This window comes from Diabrotica undecimpunctata, chromosome 9 (genome assembly GCF_040954645.1).
Source record: "Diabrotica undecimpunctata isolate CICGRU chromosome 9, icDiaUnde3, whole genome shotgun sequence".
In the NCBI taxonomy this organism is placed as follows: Eukaryota; Metazoa; Arthropoda; class Insecta; order Coleoptera; family Chrysomelidae; genus Diabrotica; species Diabrotica undecimpunctata.
The window spans coordinates 16,797,626-16,819,004 of NC_092811.1; the positions used below are offsets into that span (position 1 = coordinate 16,797,626).

Sequence of the window (21,379 nt, forward strand, 5' to 3'; positions counted from 1 at the left end):
AGACCTGAGGATGCATAGTAAATTGTAATATGTGAAACCGGTCATCCGTGGCAGAATAAACTGATTGTTAGTTAGTCTCTTTTTTATTTCTGTTTACCTAAATTGTACTGGACTCACAAAAGCAACATATTCAACATTAATCTTAAATATTTTTGCTGAGTGAGATATTAAGTTGAAGATAGGAGTTGAAGTAGAAACAGTCTACTAACAAATTGAAATTGCACTGAAAATGACAAAGAACAAGGAAATCACGGTAGTTATAGGCGATTTCAATGCAAAAGTCGGCAAGGGAAGAGCTGGAACAATAATGGGAGATCAAGGACTAGGGAAACGTAACGATAGAGGAGATCGTCTAATACAATACTGCCAAGAACAAAGCCTAATAATCACAAACACGTTCTTTAAATTACCTATAAGACGGTAATATACATGGCACTCACCAGCAGATAAACAGGAAAAAGTGGTAAGAAATCAAATCGATTATATAATTATTAAAGAGAGATATCGTAACACTATCAAATCAGTTAAAACATATCCAGCAGCAGATGTTACATCAGACCATAACCCACTAATCAGTCCGTACCAGAATGGTACGGACGCACATCAAACTCCGTCGCGGAAATGGCACGTTAAGAAGAAGAAGAAGAGGTGTATTAATTCCCTGATGTTGCAAAATTGCAAAGGTGTCATCCTCTTTAGAAAATTTGTTTGACTTCAGCTTTTGATAGCCCATTCAATTTGATCTTGTTGTGATTACTTTGCCATTTAAAAATTACTTGATAATGTTGCCGATATCTGCATAGATTTATTAAGAGCAAACTTTAGGTAACCTACCTTTTGAAGGAGTACCGCACAAGCCAAAATAATTACTATTATAATAAAAAATATATTAATTTTACAATTCCAGGCAAGTAAACAGTTATATGCACTTAGTTCCAAAAGAGGTTATGATGAGAATTTAATGCATCTTAAACAAGCTTTAGGAACATTACAACATCATGATGCAATAACCGGTACTGCAACTCAAGCTGTTACTAATGATTATGTCAGAACCTTAACCGCTGCTATTAAAAAAACAGAAGAACCACTTACTGAAATAATAAGGTTAGTGACTTATTTCTATTTTCTAATTAACGTTTTTGTAAAATTTAACATGTTAACCCTTAGTGATCTGGTATGTTGGAGCATTATTAAAAATTTATTTACACATCTAGATGTTTTAAGCAGTTGAACGTACACCAATAAAAGACAGAATAATAGGTATAATCTGGATACTTTCCAATCCCCTTTATATCTTCATTTGTAACGAAAGATCTCTGTACTTGGCGTCTTTTAGTTATATTAAACTATCTGGAGATCTGGTCTATTATCCGCCACTGATTATAGATTTTTAAAAGTGAGCTACAAAGAGCTATTTCCAAACTGTATCTATTGTATAAATAATTTAATATAAAAATTTTGACCAAAGGATAAAATCTATGGCATTTAAAGTCAATAATCTACAAGAGCAAAACATTATTGTGTTACTAAACAATTTCTCTTTATTTATTTATCCTTCTTTTGTTTATATATGAACAAAATGTTTATCTTTTTACTTTTTTTTGCCTTGAGTTTCGTTTATAAAATGTATGAGAGCTGAACAACTTAATTTTCAAGTATGGTAGATTTCTTGTTTTTTTCATACTCAAAAGTATTTTGCAACTCAACAGACACAATTAAGTCAAAAGACAGTTGGAATACCCAAGGGACCAAAGCTGGGACAACTACATCCAAGAGCTAAATTCAAATTAATCTGCGTTCTGTAAAATTTTAAAAATACTGTGACAAGACAAGAAACCAATTCCACCACTACATGGAAAAACGGAATTGTATACACCAAGGAAGAAAAAGCAGAAGTCGTGAAGGATACGTTGGAAATGGGATGCAAAAACAACTGCCAACCCAACGAAGACTTAGATTTAACCGAAGAGGGAAGAAGAAGAGCCAGAAATCTAAGAACAAGAAGGGGCAGAAAAGTTATAACACATATTTTCCCTGAACAGAATAAAAAGATAAACGTAAAGAAAGCACCAGCATCAGATTACATCACCAACACAGCTTGCCGACGAAATCAATTGTCTACATAACAAGTATAATAAACAACATGCTACGCTTAAGATATTTCCCAAAAAGATGGAAGGAGCTTTATATAATTGTGTTTGGAAAACGGGGTAAAATGAGTCTTTTCCACAAAACTACCGACCGATAAGTCGAAACGACTGCAAATATGGTACATAAAGTACAAATAGCACTAAACAATAAAGGAAACGTAAAGTGGACAGTGAAATAAGGAAAGCCAACACCCCAATTGGGTGGAGCAGTCAAGCTAAATACCTTGGAGTTACACGGGGCAAAGCGTTCACAGAACATGTGAACCAAACGGCCTACAAAGTTAAAGCACTTAGGAGTTAACTCCCTTGGCTAATAGACGGAAAAAGCAAACTGAGGTTTAAAACCAAAATCAAAACGGGAAACAGCATAATCTTGCCAACACTGACATATGCTTCTGCAGCATGGGGACATACCTATAAAACCAATAGGAAGAAAAAAAATCCAAACAGTTTAAAACTACATAATCAGAGAAGCCGTGGGGATACCTAAATATGTACCGTTAAGGTACGTATATAGGGAGTCACAGCAAAGAAGGATTCTAAGATGAGAAGACCTATAAGATATTCAATAACCTAAGAAACCATCTCAACAGGACATGATGAACTATAATGAAAATATAAGGACAATACACAAACGGCCCAAGGAACAAATAGCTGGATATAGGGAGGTTTAGCAGAAGGAAAATGAAGACTGAGATAGCTACACAATAGTCAAATGGAAGCAGCAGTAGACGTTGAAAAAAAATTGCACTGCCGTTGTTCCGCCTAGATTCAGTTTAGGACGAGGATGGCGAGCAGAGCGAAAGTGTTTTGCTGAGTTATGGGCTAGTTCAGCGAAACAGGTCTTATCACACTGCCAGTGGGTGGTGGAGTCAACTAGCCATAACTTAGCAGAATACAAACTGAACGGAATGCAGAGTAGACGTGCGGTGTTGATTCACAAACTAATTCGATGACACAAGTCTTAACAGATCTCTAGTAAGACACTGAAACGTGAATTTAAGTAGTCATGACTTGGCAAAATAAGACAGGATTGCAATGGAACACGTGACTCTCACTGAAGAAAAAGGCATTGCTTACCAAAAATACCGACTGAAAACGTTAAAAAACACCTTCTACTAGAAGTTATGTCGCTAATTTATATATCAAGTGACTTCTAATACTTTTTTTCATATTCACAACACACATAATGGGTATAAGAGTCCCGTCAGGCCTCCTATACTGCCGCCTAGACATAAACCTATAAAGCAGGTCAAACCCGCAGACCTAAAGCACAAAAGCTGAGCATTGAGGTCATGTACGACAAGCATTGGCTCGATGGTCAGGCCTTTCTGATGCTCAGCCGGTGAGAAGAACAAAATTTATTTTGTCAATTAGGAGGAACCGGACACACAAATATTTCGGACAGAGAGACATAAACTTCAGGTATTTAAGTTCCTAAGCCATGTTATTGTTATATATAATATATAATAACGGATTGATTACGACTGTCGCCCCCAATTTCCATCTTTTTGTGTCATATGCAGTTGCCTCTTCTAAGTCTTTTGCCGCCATTGCTTAATCAATATCGTTGCGCCAACTTCTCCGTGGTCGTCCTCTCTTTCTTCTTTCAGAAGGGATCCATTCCAGTACTTGTCTAGGCCATCTGTACTCTAACATTCTTTTAACATGTCCGAACCAGATTAATTGTTTTAGTTCTATGTCATAGTTGATATTTCGCTCCATTTTCATTTCGTTTCTTATTTGTTCGTTTGTAGCTCTCTCCAGTTTCGATCTACCGCAGCTTCGTCTCAGATAATCCATTTCTGTTAGCTCTGCCATTTTATTGTTAACAGAAATTAATTCAATAAAGTAAACCACAATCGAGAAAAACAGAGGAAGTTTCATTAACCAGGATGCAAAAAAAGGGATTAGTTCATAAGCCTACCCATGTAAGTTACACGATGGAAAGGGGTGGAGGAAAATTCTAGGGGTCAGATAGGTACCAGCGAAGTGTGACTGGTTTGATCTTCGGATATGTGGGTTCCACTGTACAATGGTACACATGTTCCTTAGGGGCAAGGTTAAACGGGCGCGCGTCTTTATGTGTGTGCCGGACACAATTTTTAGTTACTGTTTCTTCCAGTTATATGATATAGCCCAATTATCTCTGCCTTAATAATAAATAATAGGTATTTTGTTTTAGCGAACTACTTGAAGTAAAGACAGAATTGGACTGGAACCTGAGTTCTTGTCTTCTTACCAATTTTAGTATATGTGCCACTACCCAAAAGAGTGATAAATTTGTCATCGCCGTCTATAATCCACTAGCATGGAAGGTAACGCATTATATCAGACTGCCCGTGGAAGACGGAAAATATATTATTAATGGACCAGATGGTAAATTTTGTTTTAGTGTTATTAAGCTAGGTTGGGGGGTCAGGGCCAGGGCCTGCGTAGCGCAAGCGGTAGTATTCTTGCTTCGCATGCCGGTGGTCCGGAGTTCGAATCCTACCGCCGGCAAGAACAACTAGACATTTTTAAAAACCAGGGGTAATAATAGGCGGTTGAAGCGTAGCACTGGCCATGTTACCTTCCTTGTATACCGTAGGCCCTAGATATAGCAGACTACCCTGCTATACTCCCAAAGTCGCGAAGCGGTATAAAACGGGAGACTACATTGTATTATTGTATTATTATTATAGCAAGGTTAAATATTAGGCTGGGTTAGAAAACAACTGCATTAATAAAAATGAATACAAACTTAACAAGTGAAAGACATACGTAAAGGAACGTTTCGGTATTGGTCAATAACTAGAAGATACCAATACCAGATGACGTACATGAAGAAATTTTTATCTCTAAAAATGTATTTACGTTTATCTAAATTTATTCTACTAATTGCCAAATGTATGAGATACATCTCTGATTAATTTTGAATATTACGTGGAAAAAAGAGTGACTGTCATTTAATATTTATATTTCATCATCAAAAATAAACTCCTCTAAATCTGTGTCTATATCGTTTACACTTTTAGTTGGCAGTTCTTGATAAAATTGTTTGTACACTTCTGGTATGAGCGGTAAGAGATCTAGAAGATGTTGCTTTTTTTTTCAAAAGCTATAGGTATTATCGCATCATATTTTTTCTTAAGTTCTATAGCACTTTTTCGACTTCTAGTAATAGTATATTACTTTATGAGGCGGAGAAGCATGACTTTTCTTGACGCGCCCGATATTACGCGCCGAACAAAGTGAGGCGCGTAATAGAGGGCAAGTCAAGAAAAGTCGCTTCTTTGCCGAATAAAGTATACTATTTTTTCTTCAAACATAGCAATTTTCAACCATAAATAGTACAATTCATACGCTATTTTTACTCGAAATTAACTGTGACAACTATCAAAGTCGTCTAGATGTTAGAAATTAAAATAATTAAGTCGTCGGTGGGATTTGCGTCTCCCTGGTTACAGTTGTTTGACAGTTGTTTGCAATTATTAAAGACAGCTTATTGTTGTTGCAACCGCAAGCGCAAATTTAGTGCGAAAATGGAAAACCTAAACGAAATTGAGTCCGCGGCTAATGATGCAGTAGCAAGTTTGGGGCCCTCCAAGTCCGGAATAAAGTATCGGTTAGCGTACAAGCACTTCCAAGAGTGGTGCGATACAAGAGGAGTACGGCAAGTTACCGAAGACGTTTTACTGGCATATTTTAATATAATGGAAAATGAAAATAAATGGAAATCTTCTACAATGTGGTCACGATACTCTATGATAAAATCCGAGTTAGTTATTAGAAAAAATGTGGATATAAGCAAATTTTTAAAGTTACGTGTCTTTCTGAAAAAAACAAGCGAAGGATATACTGCAAAGAAGTCTAAAGTTTTCACTAAAGACGAGTTTGATAAATTTTTGTTTGAAGCGCCAGATAAGTTGTATTTAGGATTAAAGGTAAAAAAAAATTATATTGCAAAGCATGTAGTATACTCTACTAAATTATAAAAATATTTCAGATTGTTTTGTTAATTGGGGTTTTACCGGCGCCTGTCGATGCGACGAAATGGTAAAAATGAAGACTGTGGACATTGAGGATAAAGAAAATGTAATAATTATCAAAATCCCAGACAGTAAAACACGACAAATTAGATCTTTTACGATAATTGGTCAAAACTACATTAAACTGTATAAAAAGTATGCATCACTGCGGCCTGAAAATTTCACACAAAACCGATTTTTTATCAAGTACCAAAATGGAAAGTGTTACCGAAGCGTCATGGGAATACATTCGATCAGCGCAGTAGCCCAAAAAGTAGCTAGTTATTTAAATTTAAACGATGCAAGCGCATACACGGGTCACTCTTTATGACGAACTTCAGCAACACTTTTAATTGATGGAGGCGGAAATCTAGAATGCCTCAAACGATATGGGGGCTGGAAATCAAGCACGGTTGCCGAAGGATATATAGAGGATTCAATAAGAAATAAGAACGATAATGCTCAAAAAATTTTAAACCCTCATGATTCGCCAACATCGGGAATGATTGCTGAAAGTTGTTCTCGACCATCAGTATCATCAACAATTACCAATGCGTATCAAGAGTCGGGAATATTTTTGCACGGTTTCAATTTTGAAAATGCCTCATTAACTAATTGTACTTTTAATATTACTATAAATAAAAATGATGTTTAATTGTTGTTAATGACATTTGTATTGTTGCTTTGTGACATGTTTCATATTGTTGCCATGACAACATTTTTCCCTCCGCCGTAAAGAAATGGGAAAAAAACTGCTGCTGGCGGAGACATCAAACTTTGACAGGATCAAGTTAGATAAGTAATGTCATCATTATTTGACGTTTGAAGAAAAAATTAATTTCCTATAGTCCAGTACTTTCTTTTATAAAAAGAAACAGAAATTTTCAAAAAAAGCGTTCTCAGGCACTGCTGAAGATCAAAAGCGAAGGACATAAACGATAAAGATAAAGGAGGCGTCTTGCTTGGTCTTCTCTTCCAACTGCTTACATTTATAAGCTAAGTCTGCATCAATGTGGTGTGTTGTTTGAGAGATCTTCAACTGGCTCATTTCTTGCTTGTCTTTAATACCATAAATTTTCATATTTAATTCACATCTCAAGTATGGTTGCAAAGTGGGTACATTTTCATCAAATTGAGATCTGGGTTTAGATACTATTTATTATTCACCCGTCTTGTGTAATGACTTTCATATTTAGAAAATGAATTAAGATGAGCAATAACATTTCGTCAGACGTTTTTATTAGGAGGTTTCTGTTTTCCTCTTTGGTCTTGCATGAACATTCTGGTTATACCACTCGATTTGTTTCTCAGGGTATTTTGTAGTTTATCAGTTTCATCAAAAGTTGATTGAAAACATTGTTTACAAGGCTTACGCCGCTGTCCATTTATTTGAAAAAAATAGGTATCAGTTATATTTCTTTTCTTTGAACTTGCCTTTTTTTATGTGTTTTAACTTTGGCTGACGTGATACAATTTGCTATAAAATGTTGCCTCTTTTCATGACTTCCTAGTCCCCAATATTCTTCAAAAATGTCACTTCTTAGTTCTTCAGTAGATTTTCTTGGGCTTAGGTTCATAAAAAAGATTGTCATGATACAAAGACATTTTTATTTACTTTTTTCTACGTTTCGGCAGGATATCCATGCCTTTTTTAAGAAATTATATTGACTAAAAAACATTTTATCAAAGATATGATAAGGTTTAAAAGAGAAACTTTTGACTTACCAAGCATGTAAAAGTTCGTTGCTAAGAAGTATACATTAAATGTAACAATTAAAATATTAATAAAAGCATAGGACAGACAGTCACTACATGTAAAATGTATTTTAAAATTTAATATGTTGTTTATTTTAAGATTTAAGACTTAATTTAAGATGTTGGCTCATCTTTGATAAAATGTTTTTTAGTCAATATTATTTCTTGAAAAAGGCATGGATTTCCTACCAAAATGCAGAGAAAAGTAAATAAAAATGTCTTAGTATCATGACAATCTTTTTTATAAACCTAAGCCCAACGACAGCTTAATGCACTAATGTGGTTTTTCTGTCTCCTTATCTAGTACTTTCTCAAAAAATATTATATTTTGGGCGCGCTTTTCAAAGCACTGGGCAGATTCCTCACAAGATATGGTTTAAAGCGTGAAAGAATAAAAAAAAAATTGAAGAAAAGTGAAAGACCATCGGCATTATTACCTCATAACGTCATAATATCATAATATCTGTTAAAGTTTGACTACTAAGAAGCAGTCTCTATTTTATTATTTTTATCTATTGTTTATCTAATGCTTTGATATATTTCTAGGACTCGAAGAATATGATTTGATAAAATCTCTTAGTACATTTAGCTTCGTTAAAATTGTAAATGAAACTCCTAGTGCCTACGAGCTTGTTTTTGCTGCCAGAGATATAAAACCACTCGGCTTAAAAATCTACCATATCGAGAAACAAAAGCAAGAAGTTATGGAAACAAAAAGAACAAACCTGGAAAATTTAACTAGTTTTCAATTAGATAACAAGACTAACCTTCTTAGCAGCGTTACTCTAAACGGCATATCCTTGACATTAAAACAAAACTTTCATTACTATACATCTAGTGTAGGAATGGGCGAAAAGGAGTATGCAACATCTGGAGCATATGTCTTCACTCCTACAAAAGACACACCTGAAGAACTTAAAAGTGTCGAAGTGATTGGCTTGTACAATGGAAAACTGGTTGAAGAAGTTCATCAAAAGTGGATTACTAACATTGCTGATATTTACCAAAGTATTAGGTGGTACAAAAATGACAATCATATAGAACTGGATTGGTTGGTGGGAAATATAGACACGTAAGTATTTTTATTAGAATAGTCACAAGGTGAAAATTGGGTAAAAGCTTCCAATATTTTTGGATTGCATATATTTTCCTGAGAATTATGGTACCAGCTCATCTAACTTCTTCTTCTTCTTAGTCGTTAACCTGATGCAGGTATCGTGATATCATGAAGATATTAGTTAAATTTCCCAATGTTCCTCCAAGTTGTTCTATCTTCTGTCATTCTAGCACATTCTGACAATGGAGCGCCAATGGTAGCAACAATATAGTCCGTGTATCGTGTGGGAGATCTACCTCTACTTCTTTTGCCTTCTACTTTTCCCTGGATGGTAAGTTTTTCAAGACCATTTCTTCGAAGGACATGTCCAAAATAGTTTATTATTTGTTCTGATATTTGTGTTCTTAGTCTTTTCTTTATGTTTAGCTGGTCCAGTATGGATTCATTTGTTCTTCGGGCCACCCATGGTATTCTCAGCATTCGTCTCCAGCAGTACATCTCAAATACATCTATGTTCTTTTTGTCTTTCTCAGTAAGGGTCCAGCATTCCGATGCATAAGTAAAAACCGGAAAAACTAGACTTCTTACTAGTCTCATTTTTGTATCGGTAGTTATTACATGGCTTTTCCAAATTTTTGTTAATTTTGCCATAGCGCTTTTTGCGATTGCTGACCGCCGCTTTATTTCTTCAGTACAGCCTCCTTTGTTGGTTATTAATGAGCCCAGGTACACAAATTTATCTACAACAGCGATATTGTTTATCATGGCCAGATGATTTTGATTGTTGTTAGCTCTGTCAATTATCATGATTCTCGTTTTATCTCTATTTATTTTAAGGCCCATCGTTAAGCTTACGTCTTCTATCCGTTGTAGCAGGTGAATCAATTCAGCTTCAGAACTAGCGAGGATAGTAGTATCATCTGCATATCTCAAGTTGCAAATCTTTTTCCCGCCAATGGTGATGCCACCGTTCCAGTCCTCAGTAGCTTTCCGCATTATCCATTCACCATAGATGTTAAATAGAATTGGGCTTAGTATGCAGCCTTGTCTCACGCCCTTTGTGACCCTGAAACTATCGGTTAGTTCCCCTATTAGCTCATCTAACACCCCAGTTCAAAAGATATGTTCTTTCGCCATGTGCTTTTTGCTATTTATCTATGCAAAATTCAATCCATTTGTCTAGTTTTTAGGACCAATTGCTGCTTTTTCACCTTGACAAGTGCTCTTCAAATAAGCTTTTTGTCTAAGTGAAGTCCTACAGTTTTTTTTCTTCTAAATTTATTGGAATTAATGTACTGTTAAAGATGACTTAAGGATATCTGTTGCCTCTTGTAGTAAAGGTAATTTGAATAGACGTGGCTCCGCAAGCCTTCAGATGCCAGGAAGAGGTACACCTTAGCTGAGCGTATTGAAGTGTCATCTGAGAATGTTGCTATCATAGTATGTTTGGTTTCAGATAGTTTTAAGGATAAAGAAGATACTAAAAGGGTCCTAGAATGCCTCCTGTGAAAATATCGCTTTAATTAGGTGATAATTAGGGAATAAAAGACACAAAAACCGATACAATACTATATAGCGGAAAAGGGAGCGGAAAGAAAGAGTTCGGAGTAGCTTTTATAGTTGACAATAGGATAAAACACGCCATATTAGTTTTCAAAGCAGTGAATGAGAGAATATGTAAACTAAGAATAAAAACAAAATTCTTTAATCTCTCAATCATTAACAAACATTGCCCAACAGATCATAGCATGGAAATAAAAGAAGATTTCTACGAACTGCTAGAAGAAATATACGACAGCTCACCAAGAAACGACATCAAGATTGTACTAGGAGATACGAATGCTCAAATAGGCAAAGAAGAACATTTCTTAGGAACTATTGGTAAACATTCACTCCATCAAAATACCAATGAAAATGGAGAATTACATATCAACTTTGCCAGTAGAAAAAAAATAAGATCATAAGTTCGACTTGTTTTCCACACCCCGACATACACAAAGCGACATGGATTATGTCTGGAGAAACAACCGCCAACCAAATTGATCATGTCTTGATAGACAAACGGGCCGTAACAAGCATACAAGATGTGAAGAGCCGAAGAGGAGCATGCTGCGGATCTGACCATATCCTAGTACAGATAAAATACAGATGCAGAATTCAGAAAAATAGGAGGGAAAGACAGGAACAAAGAACAAAACAGCTAGATATACAAAAATTGAAACAAAAAGATGTCAAACAGAACTATAAGAAAGAAATAACACAAACACTGACAGATACAGGCAGTCTAGGCACCGAAGAACATTGGGAAGAAATCAAAACAAAAGATAGTAAAAAGGAAGGCCACGGAAAAGATGGAAGGATGAAGTGGCAGCGGACGCGCAAAATTTGCTAGACGTGATAACCTGAAGAAGATCGGCACGGGACCGACAAGGTTGGAGGCATAGTTTGGAGGAGGCCAAGGTCCGATTTGGGCTGTAGCGCCATTGGAGAGAGAGAGAGAATTAGGGAATTTACCTTCATAATTCTAAATATCTAACAATAAAACACTCAAAAATTTTGTTTTTAAAACTTTCACAAAATTTATTATCACTATAGCTGTTTCTTAAGTGATCTATTTTTAGCATGCGTTCTAGAGTGATTATGGTCTAGAAGGCTAAGTGTGTACATAGAATCTGTTTTTATAGGTATTGAAAACCCTTTTGTGTTCTGCTCTCCGTTTGATAAAATTTTTACCAGTTTGACCGATATAAGATGTTCTGACTAAGTGCTTTTTTTTGGCTCTTGTTGTTTTTATTGTATTTACCTTGTTTGTTGGGGCCTGCGTAGCGCAAGCGGTAGGATGCTTGCCTCGCAAGCCGGTGGTCCGGGGTTCGAATCCCACCGCCGGCAAGAACATCTAGACATTTTAAAAATGTCTATAGGCCCCAGGTCGACTCAGCCTGAATAAAAATGAGTACCTTGGGTAAAACCAGGGGTAATAATAGACGGTTGAAGCGTAGCACTGGCCATGTTACCTTCCTTGTATACCGTAGGCCCTAGATATAGCAGACTACCCTGCTATACTCCCAAAGCCGCGACAGCGGTATAAAACGGGAGACTATTATTTACCTTGTTTGTTGTGGAGTCTGGGGTTATCCCTCTATTTTTTATGTATTTGACTATTTTTGTTAATATCTTGCCTGTATATGTAATCGAGCAGAAGCTATTGAGTTTTTTCTCTGGTGGTGGAAATACTTATTTCAGTCATATAGATTCATATTTGTAATACATATCTTGATCCTTTTGATAACCTTTCTCTTTTCATAAATCATTCTCGTTTATACTGAATATTTAATCATTATCTTCAAAATACTTTTATTTCGTAACTCCTTTTTAATTTTAGACAAACCATATACAGTGGTATAGAAGTCATAAGCCGTTTCGACATAAACGATTTTGATAACCAAAATATCTTCTACACCGACTCCAATGGTCGGGAAACTATTAAGCGGATTAAAAACCACCGGGCTGACTATACTTATAATACTACTTGGGAACCAGTCTCTAGTAACTACTATCCAGTAACTTCAAAGATAGTTATCAAAGATGAAGAAAAACATGTGGAGGTGGCGGTTCTAACTGACAGGTCCCAAGGTGGTTCAAGTGTGGAGAATAATCAAATCGAGTTGATGGTTTGTATTTGTACCTATATACAGTGTGTAAAAGCCAAATGGAATAAATTCATTATTTAGGTTACTGTACATATTTATAAAAAATCCCGAAACACGTCAAATTTAAATTATAACTTGACATTCTTCAACGTGAAAATGCAATCCCTACCTTCAACCCCCTTAGAATGACAGGTACAACCCCCAATTTTTAAAATAGGAAGTATAGGCTTGTGATATATCGTTTGAAAGGTCTTTTCATTCTCCATTCAAAAATGTCGTCGCTTTCAAGTTTATTAAGATTACTTAAGATAAAATATATTAAAATCATGTGGTTACCGAAATTCGCTACAATACAATCAAAAACTAAAATGTAATGCAAAACGTAATAAAATGTAGAACACGAAAAATAACTATGAATGTTATTGAAGTAGATGTTCAAAATGTTCACCGCGAACGTCTTGGCAACATCTTAATCTCAAATAAAACTGTCTTCTAACATTATTTAACATAACAGGCGTGATCGACCTAATCGCAAGCGTTATTCGTTCTTTTAAGTCATTTAAATCAGAAGGTTTAGTTTTGTACACATGGCTCTTCACATATCCCACATCTAATAATGTAAGATCGGGTGATCGCGCTGGCCATTCAATCGATCCTCGCCTCCCTATCCACCGATTGGGAAATATTGTATCGAGGTACTGCCGGACATTAAGTTGGTAATGTGGTGGTGCTCCATCCTGCTGAAACCATATCGTATTCGCTGGAACTTGAAGGTTTCCTGGATCAGGATATAAATTTGCCAACGTTGGAATGACATCATTTTGAAGTAGTGCCAAATAATTGTTGCCATTCAAGTTGCTCTCAATGAAAAAGGGACCAATGATATTGTTTCCTACACTCCTTGCCCAAACATTAACCTTTTGGGGGTATTGAGTGTGTTCTTCTCTCATCTAGTGAGGATTTTCCGTGGCCCAGTAGTGGCAATTTTGCCGATTAGCATGACCTTCTTCTTCTTCCTATGCCGTCCCCATTAACGGAGGTTGGCGACCACATTTTTAAAGGCTTCTCTATCTTTTGCAACGTGGAATAATTCGTCTACAGTCATGTTTGTCCAGTCTCGAATATTTCGCAGCCATGACTTCTTCTTTCTACCTATTCCCTTTTTGCCATCGACTCTACCCTGCATGATGACCTGCAGAAGACTATATTTGTTATTTCTTAGTATGTGTCCAAGGTATGCAGTCTTGCGTATTTTTATCGTTCTCAACAATTTTTTGTCTCGACCCATTCTTCTCAGCACTTCCTAATTGGTGACCCTGGCAGTCCATGGGATTCTCAACATTCTCCGGTATATCCAAAGTTCAAAGGCTTCAATCTTTTTAACCATTTGCGCTTTTAGTGTCCATGTTTCTACCCCGTACAATAGTTGCGACCAGACGTAACATTCAACAAACCTCAGTCTCAGCGCAATATTCAGATTTTTGTCACAGAACAATTGTTTGAATTTTAAGAACGCTGCCCTTGCCATTTCTATTCGTACCCGGATCTCTTGGTCTGGATCTAATTCTGTGTTGATGTAAGCTCCCAGATATTTATATTTTGTCACTCTCTCTATTTGCTGTCCACCAAGAGTTAGTTGTTCATTATTTATTGGACTCCTTAGCATGACCGTTAAGTGAAAAAGTACACTCATCAGAAAACATAACGTCTTCTAATTGGATAATATTGTTATCCAACATGTCCATAATTTGCTCACAAAAAAAAGTTCTCCTATCAAAATCGTCTTCCATGAGCTCCTGAGTAGGTATCATCTTATAGGGATGCAATTTATTTTCTTTTAATATGTTTACTATCGATGTATTGCTAGCATTGAATGTAGTGGATGCCTGTGTACTCGATGTATGTGAATTTTCCTGAAACTCAAGCAACACATCTCATTTGAGTTCATCACTCAGTGCATTGGCAGCTGCTTTTTTTGTCTGCCTTACATGACCAAACTCGCGAAACTGCTTCTTTATTTTACTTATTGTTCCTTGGGATATAGGCGGTAAATTAGGAAATTTCTCATGAAATAGGCGAGTTACTTCCTGTTGTGTTCAGGTGTTATCTCCGTAACCAATCATTTGTAAAACTGTTATTTTATGCATTTCCGTTAATCTAACCATTTTTCAGAATTGAATTGAATGAACTTTTTACTTAAATTAAAATACTGTCAACTTAAATAAAACAATTTACTAATACGTGTTAAAATAACGTTTCCACGGAAATTCTTTAAAGTTTTTTAATGGTTACCATCTAAAAACCACATTGCTATGGTTTTTGTTCACTTTCTCATTATCAAGACCTAAACGGAAAATAAGTTTTGAGTATATTTTAGCGAATTTCGGTAACCACATGATTTTAATTTATTTTATTTTAATTAATCTTAATAAACTTGAAAGCGACAACATTTTTGAATGGAGAATGAAAAGACCTTTCAAACGATATATCACAAGCCTATACTTCCTATTTTAAAAATTGGGGTTTGTACCTGTCATTCTAAGGAGGTTGAAGGTAGGGGTTGTATTTTCACGTTAAAGAATGTCAAGTTATAATTTAAATTTGACATGTTTCGGGATTTTTATAAATATGTACAGTAACCTAAATAATGAATTTATTCCATTTGGCTTTTACACACTGTATATAATTATTTGTTTGTTTATTTTGATATTTATATTTTAAGAGTAGTTTTAAATTTAAAATGATGAATGGGTTGCAAATGTGAGTCCGTTTCAACAGGATTGTAGAAATACATGTTAGAATTACAACCTATTTTGTTATAAAAATAGTTGCCGATACTACATATGAACGGTTTAAAGAAATATAAAAAGTACCTTTTATAAGTTTTGTTTTTCATTTTGTTTTCTTCCAATATATTTTCAACCCTACTTCTTTTCCATGGTTTTTGATCTATAATTATCTTTTGGTATTTTGTATTTTTTTCCATTGACTCCTTTCCTAATTTTCCCTTTAATTTTCAATCCTTTCGAAAAAAAAATTGTATTTATTATGTGAAGTATTTATTAGTAATATTTTCAGATACACAGGCGAACAGTATTTGATGATGGCAAGGGTGTTGACGAACCTCTTTCTGAGACAGAATTCGATCCAGAATTAGGAATGTATGCCAGAGGTTCACATTATTTGGTCATAGGCGACACAGAAAAAATAAACAAAGACGGTGAGTTTTGTTTTACTTTTACATCCATTTAGATATCTATTACTTGCTTACAGCACAGTTTATAGTTCATAGATTTTTTGGAGGATTTCTCAGAATAAATGTGCATAAATATAAATATTGTGTAATGTTTTTCTTTTCAGTGTGGAAATTATTTTTATGTATGTGTACGTCAAAATTTTTATCTTATGTTAAGGCAATTTAAATTTATCAAAACATCTCTCATGTAACTTGTTAGAATGTTGATTGTGCTTGTTCACATTTTTTCTCCTGAATGCTTTAATTGTCCTTGTAATCGTGGCATTCGGGATGTATAAGACATATACTATCTCTGTTTACATGACGTGATGATATATTTTGATTTCCTTATTTACATTTCTTCAAGTTTCTATCTTAAATTCTACCACTCTACTATATATATATATATATATATATATATATATATATATATATATATATATATATATGTATATATATATATATATATATATATATATATATATATATATATATATATATATATATATTGTTATGTTTCTTCTTTCCCAACCAAAGAAAAATAAATAAAAAAATCCATCGAAATAAAATTTTAAGATATCAATATAAACAAATTGTATATAGTAATTTAAGATAAGATTTAGTGTAGATAAGAATAGAAATTTGTTTGTCTATCCCGATAAAAGACAACTAGAAAATCTTTGAATCCATCGAACACAGGTAATATAAGGAGTTTATTTTACTTTTGATAACAAATAAGTTATATATTTTTATTGGCTCAATAAACTAAGATTAAAGTCAAAATAAACAATCATAACAAATGGCGCCCTGGCTTCTTCCTAACGTCTCTGCAAAACTCAACTACTTATTAATGACACAAAGACCTCCTTTTGTCAACTTGATGCCGTAAAACTACTTTCACAAATCTTCACAAAATGCCAACGGTAGATACAAGGACCTCTTTCAATCTACTTGCTATCTCCTTCTGCAAAACTATTCAATTCTTTTCACAATGCCCGTATCCAACTCACGAACCACACCCTATCTTGAGACAAATGACTGTTTCCTTCGATGACCAAATTATAACTGACTTCTTCGGTTCTCATGATCGGCTCACAAATTCCCATTTAAAAACGACCGTCCAATCAAAAGCTCAAATTGTGTTTACCATGATTTTGGAAAAGCCTAATTTCTATTCTTATCTACACTAAATCTTATCTTAAATTACTATATACAATTTGTTTATATTGATATCTTAAAATTTTATTTCGATGGATTTTTTTATTTATTTTTCTTTGGTTGGGAAAGAAGAAACATAACAATATATATATATATATATATATATATATATATATATATATATATATATATATATATATATATATATATATATATATGTATATATATATATATATGTATATATATATATATATATATATATATATATATATATATATATATATATATATATATATATATATATATATATATATATATATACCTATGTATATATATTATCGGCTGAAAATTTTAGGAAGGACAACAGCTGGACAGGAACGTATATTGGCTCAAAAGAAACTTCGCCAACCGTGGATTGGATTGTCGCCTACCAAACAAACATTCGATGAATTGAAAAAATCCATGAATCTGCAGGTAAAATTGAAGACGTACTTTAGAAATGTAATAATTAAGTTTACTAGTTTCACCAGAAATAATAAATAATAAATAAGTTAACATTCTTAAATCTCTCTTCTTAAAAAAATTTTAATATTAATATACCATTTAGAATATTTTCCAAATTTAATAACAAACTTACGACAGAACTTTCGATAATTCGGTAATATAGGCGAGCGGTTTACCCCTCAAAAGACGCTTAGAAACAGAATATACCGACTAAAATTCTTTTTGCATTTCTAATGCACCAAACCTTTTTTATTCGATTCTATATATTTTTCTAAGATAAAATGTACTTTTTTAAAAATTTTACAAATGGGCCGGCAATTGTTATTAACAAATAACTTATACAAAAAAGCAATTTTACCGAATTGCTTCAGAATCAATTTTTTTAGGTGTATCTCATCAAAATAAACACTTTTTCTCTCTTGATAATTTTTCGAAAAATGCTTCCTTTTCGAGTTATTTGCATTTTTTTGTTGAAAAAATGCCTTAATTAGTGATTTTTGGGACTTTTTTTCTAAAAAACTACTAAATGAATTGCAATTCTACAAATAGCTTTATAATCTTTAAACCGTCGAGTACAAGTTAAAATATTTTGACAGGGTTAATTTTTTTCTATCTTGCTAAAAACGTGGACCCAAATATTTCGAATATGCCTTTCGAGCAGTCTACCGCTAAGTGTGTACAGCGGTTGCGGTGATACAGGCGTGCAGCGCGTAGAAATATTTGTTTAATTTTAAAAAATTAATTCAATACAAATATAACGTACAATTTATTAAAAAAAAAGATATTTCTAATTATTTTTTTATAGACATATTATAATTAAAACAATTAAAATTAATTTTTTACAATGCTATAAGAATGTAATTTTTCTTTTAATATATATTATTGAATGTTTTATTACAGTGAATTACATTAAGCAATATATAATTAATTTTCATTGAAAAATATAATAAAATTAAAATATAATATTAATTATACATCGTTTTCATTGTCAATAATTTGAAAATTTTCGTCAACAGCAACAGGATTTCCATCTAATAAGCTGATTTCATTGTCTTCAATAGAGTCGTCTTTAACATTTTTACAATTCTCTGGTGTACAAGCACATACTGCGCAGCATTCTAAATTATGGGAAATACAATTACAATTTTTCGTAGAACATTTTCCGGTACATGAGCAGAAATATTTTTGTAACATATCTAAACTAGTTTCGCCTTCAAAATAATTAAAATCGAAGCAATTATTTTCCAATGTCCAACCATGGGTTAATGGATCAAGAGATGAAATAATATTGTTTTTTGCTTGAATCCATTCATTTATTTGCCACTTTGCTCTTAAGTAATGTTGTAATAATGCTGGTTTCGAAGGTGGTAATTTTTCATTAGATGCATTTTTTTTTAATGCAATATTATATCTTAATTCATTTATGGATTCATGATATTTTTTAAACTTATTTTGAGGGTCATACAGTTTAGATAAAAATAGAGTCAAAACTGTAAGTCCTTCATCTAAAGGTAAAGTAGGCAAATTTCTTAATTTTTTCAATTGACTATCAGTTAATTTCTGCAAAGCTTTATAAGCCTTCTTTTTTCCCATATCATAAAATGAACTTGTGGTATCACAACCTATTATAGAATGCATTATTAGGATACTGTTGCACATTATTGTTCCAATTTCTTTTGCAATTTGATGTACAGGTATTATATATCGAGAACGATCCACATTTTTTACAATATTTCCTGTGTGAAACCATAAAAGTGGTTCACTTGTGAAATCATGATAATGAGATAACAGTCAAATAAATATATCTGGGTCTGAAGATTTAACAATAATTTGAATTTTTTATCCAAATGCTGCTGTTGTAATTTAAAAGCGTGAAAAATAATCCTAGTATCTGCTTCTAAGTGATTACATTCTAAATTTGAATCATAATACTGATTATTTTCTATCACATATGCTTTACTTCAAGATTCGAAAGCACCAGAAATAATCAACTTTTTATTGCTTTCTATTGGTAAATGGATATTTTTTTTAATATAATTTCCAATGAATTCAACTAAATTCGATTTACTATAACACGCTTATCGGGATACTCTCGAAAGGCATATTCGAAATATTTGGGTCCACGTTTTTAGCGAGATAGAAACCATTTATCCTTGTCAAAATATTCTAACTTGTACTCGACGGTTTAAAGATTATAAAGCTATTTGTAGAATTGCAATTCATTTAGTAGTTTTTTAGAAAAAAAATCCCAAAAATCAATAATTAAGTGATTTTTGGGATTTTTACAAGTGAATATTTTACAAAATTAAAAAAAAATACATTTCATCTTGGAAAAATATATAGAATCGAATAAAAAAGGTTTGGTGCATTAGAAATGCAAAAAGAATTTTAGTCGGTTGATGCTCTGCTTATAGGGGTAAACCGCTCGCCTAATAGTGCATATTTGTCAAGGGAAGTATTTCAATGATCGGTATTCGCCAACATAAACAGTACCGAAATTGAGACGGCTTCGAAATTGCGCACTCAGTACGTATTTATTTGTCGACATTATATTACATACGACATTAACTTATATGTCATATTAACAGTACTCTAGTATTAAAACAGTCGTGAAAATGGTTCTTGCCGCTAAGTACATAGAAAGTGTTTATTACAGAGCATTATTTCCGCTCAAACGGAAATGGACGAAGGTTCAAGTTTGAAACAAGTTTCTAAAAAATATCGACAAGTGCTTAACAATGCGGCTCTCTAGTAAAAGTGTTAGCAATCTTTAACAAATTTCGTAACTTTGGTAGTGTGTTATGTCAACGCAAAAACTCTTTCGGTCGTCTAAAAACAGTTCTTACCAACAATAATCAAGGATGCTTTCTCGATCAGATCTTACATTCTAAAAAAGGGAAGCAACAGCAGCAACAATTCCAGAAATCTGGTTGTATGTTAAATAATCTACAGAAACGTTATATAGCTTGTTTGCGCCGGAAAGTACATATTTTAAACATGTAAATTAAAAAAATTAATAAAATGTTCACTTTCAGTATCGTTTATTTTGGGGAATACGCCAATTATGCACAATTAGGCTTTTTACAAACCGTATCTCTCACATCGATCTCGATATTGGTATTAGACGAGATAAAATGTTGCCCAAATACTCATATCACTTTTAATATTTTTAAAAATTCAGACTTTGCTTTATACAAAGGATGTTATTCAAAATTTTTAAAAAACTCTCACTCATAGATCGATTTCTGTAAACGTTAAGATAGTTTTTCAATGAGTTAACGACAATGAGTTTCAAGTTGACGAGTATTCGTAAGGAATACAACGGAAACCCTTATTTTCATGAGGTTTCCTCCAAAAAAACATTATCTTTTTGGCACATCCACTGTTTATAACTATTTGGTTTATAGTAAATAGGTAATATGTGTTCCAATAGAAACATCTAAATTTTAACAGTCGTTAACATTCATTTTTTTGAAGCTACATCTGTCAAATAGGCTATAATTTATTATCTATCTCAGCAAATCACCATGGATGAATAAAGCCTGCAGCAACCGCGCAAATGATAAAACTAATTTATTAAAATGGGTGTTCTGTTCGGAAAAATTTCATCGCGCTTAGCCCATTTTAAGGTCGCCATAATCGTCCTTCCAAAAGGACTATTCACAGTGTGGTAGATAAAATTGAGTTCATTATTTCAGTGAACAATCAGCCAACACTCATTAGTCGACGAAACGCAAGATCTGCCAAAAACATTGCCGTTTTTGTGTAAGCGAGTGACTTCGCTTATAAGAATTGTGTTCAATCCGTAGTTTCGCTTTCTATTCTAAAGTTCATTCGTTTACCAAATTCCCATCAGTAAA

At 33.5% G+C, this 21,379-nt stretch overlaps 1 protein-coding gene across 1 annotated transcript in view; it reads left to right on the forward strand.

The window, feature by feature from the left end:
• The window catches only part of LOC140449597 (lysosomal alpha-mannosidase-like), a 42,581-nt gene that overhangs the window by 17,366 nt on the left and 3,836 nt on the right, over positions 1–21,379 (forward strand). Inside the window, exons 8-13 of the mRNA XM_072542819.1 lie at positions 908–1,104; positions 4,336–4,529; positions 8,462–8,987; positions 12,355–12,643; positions 15,701–15,842; positions 17,371–17,489. Of these exons, the coding sequence (XP_072398920.1) occupies positions 908–1,104; positions 4,336–4,529; positions 8,462–8,987; positions 12,355–12,643; positions 15,701–15,842; positions 17,371–17,489 (1,467 nt within the window). The remainder of the gene's footprint in view (positions 1–907; positions 1,105–4,335; positions 4,530–8,461; positions 8,988–12,354; positions 12,644–15,700; positions 15,843–17,370; positions 17,490–21,379) is intronic.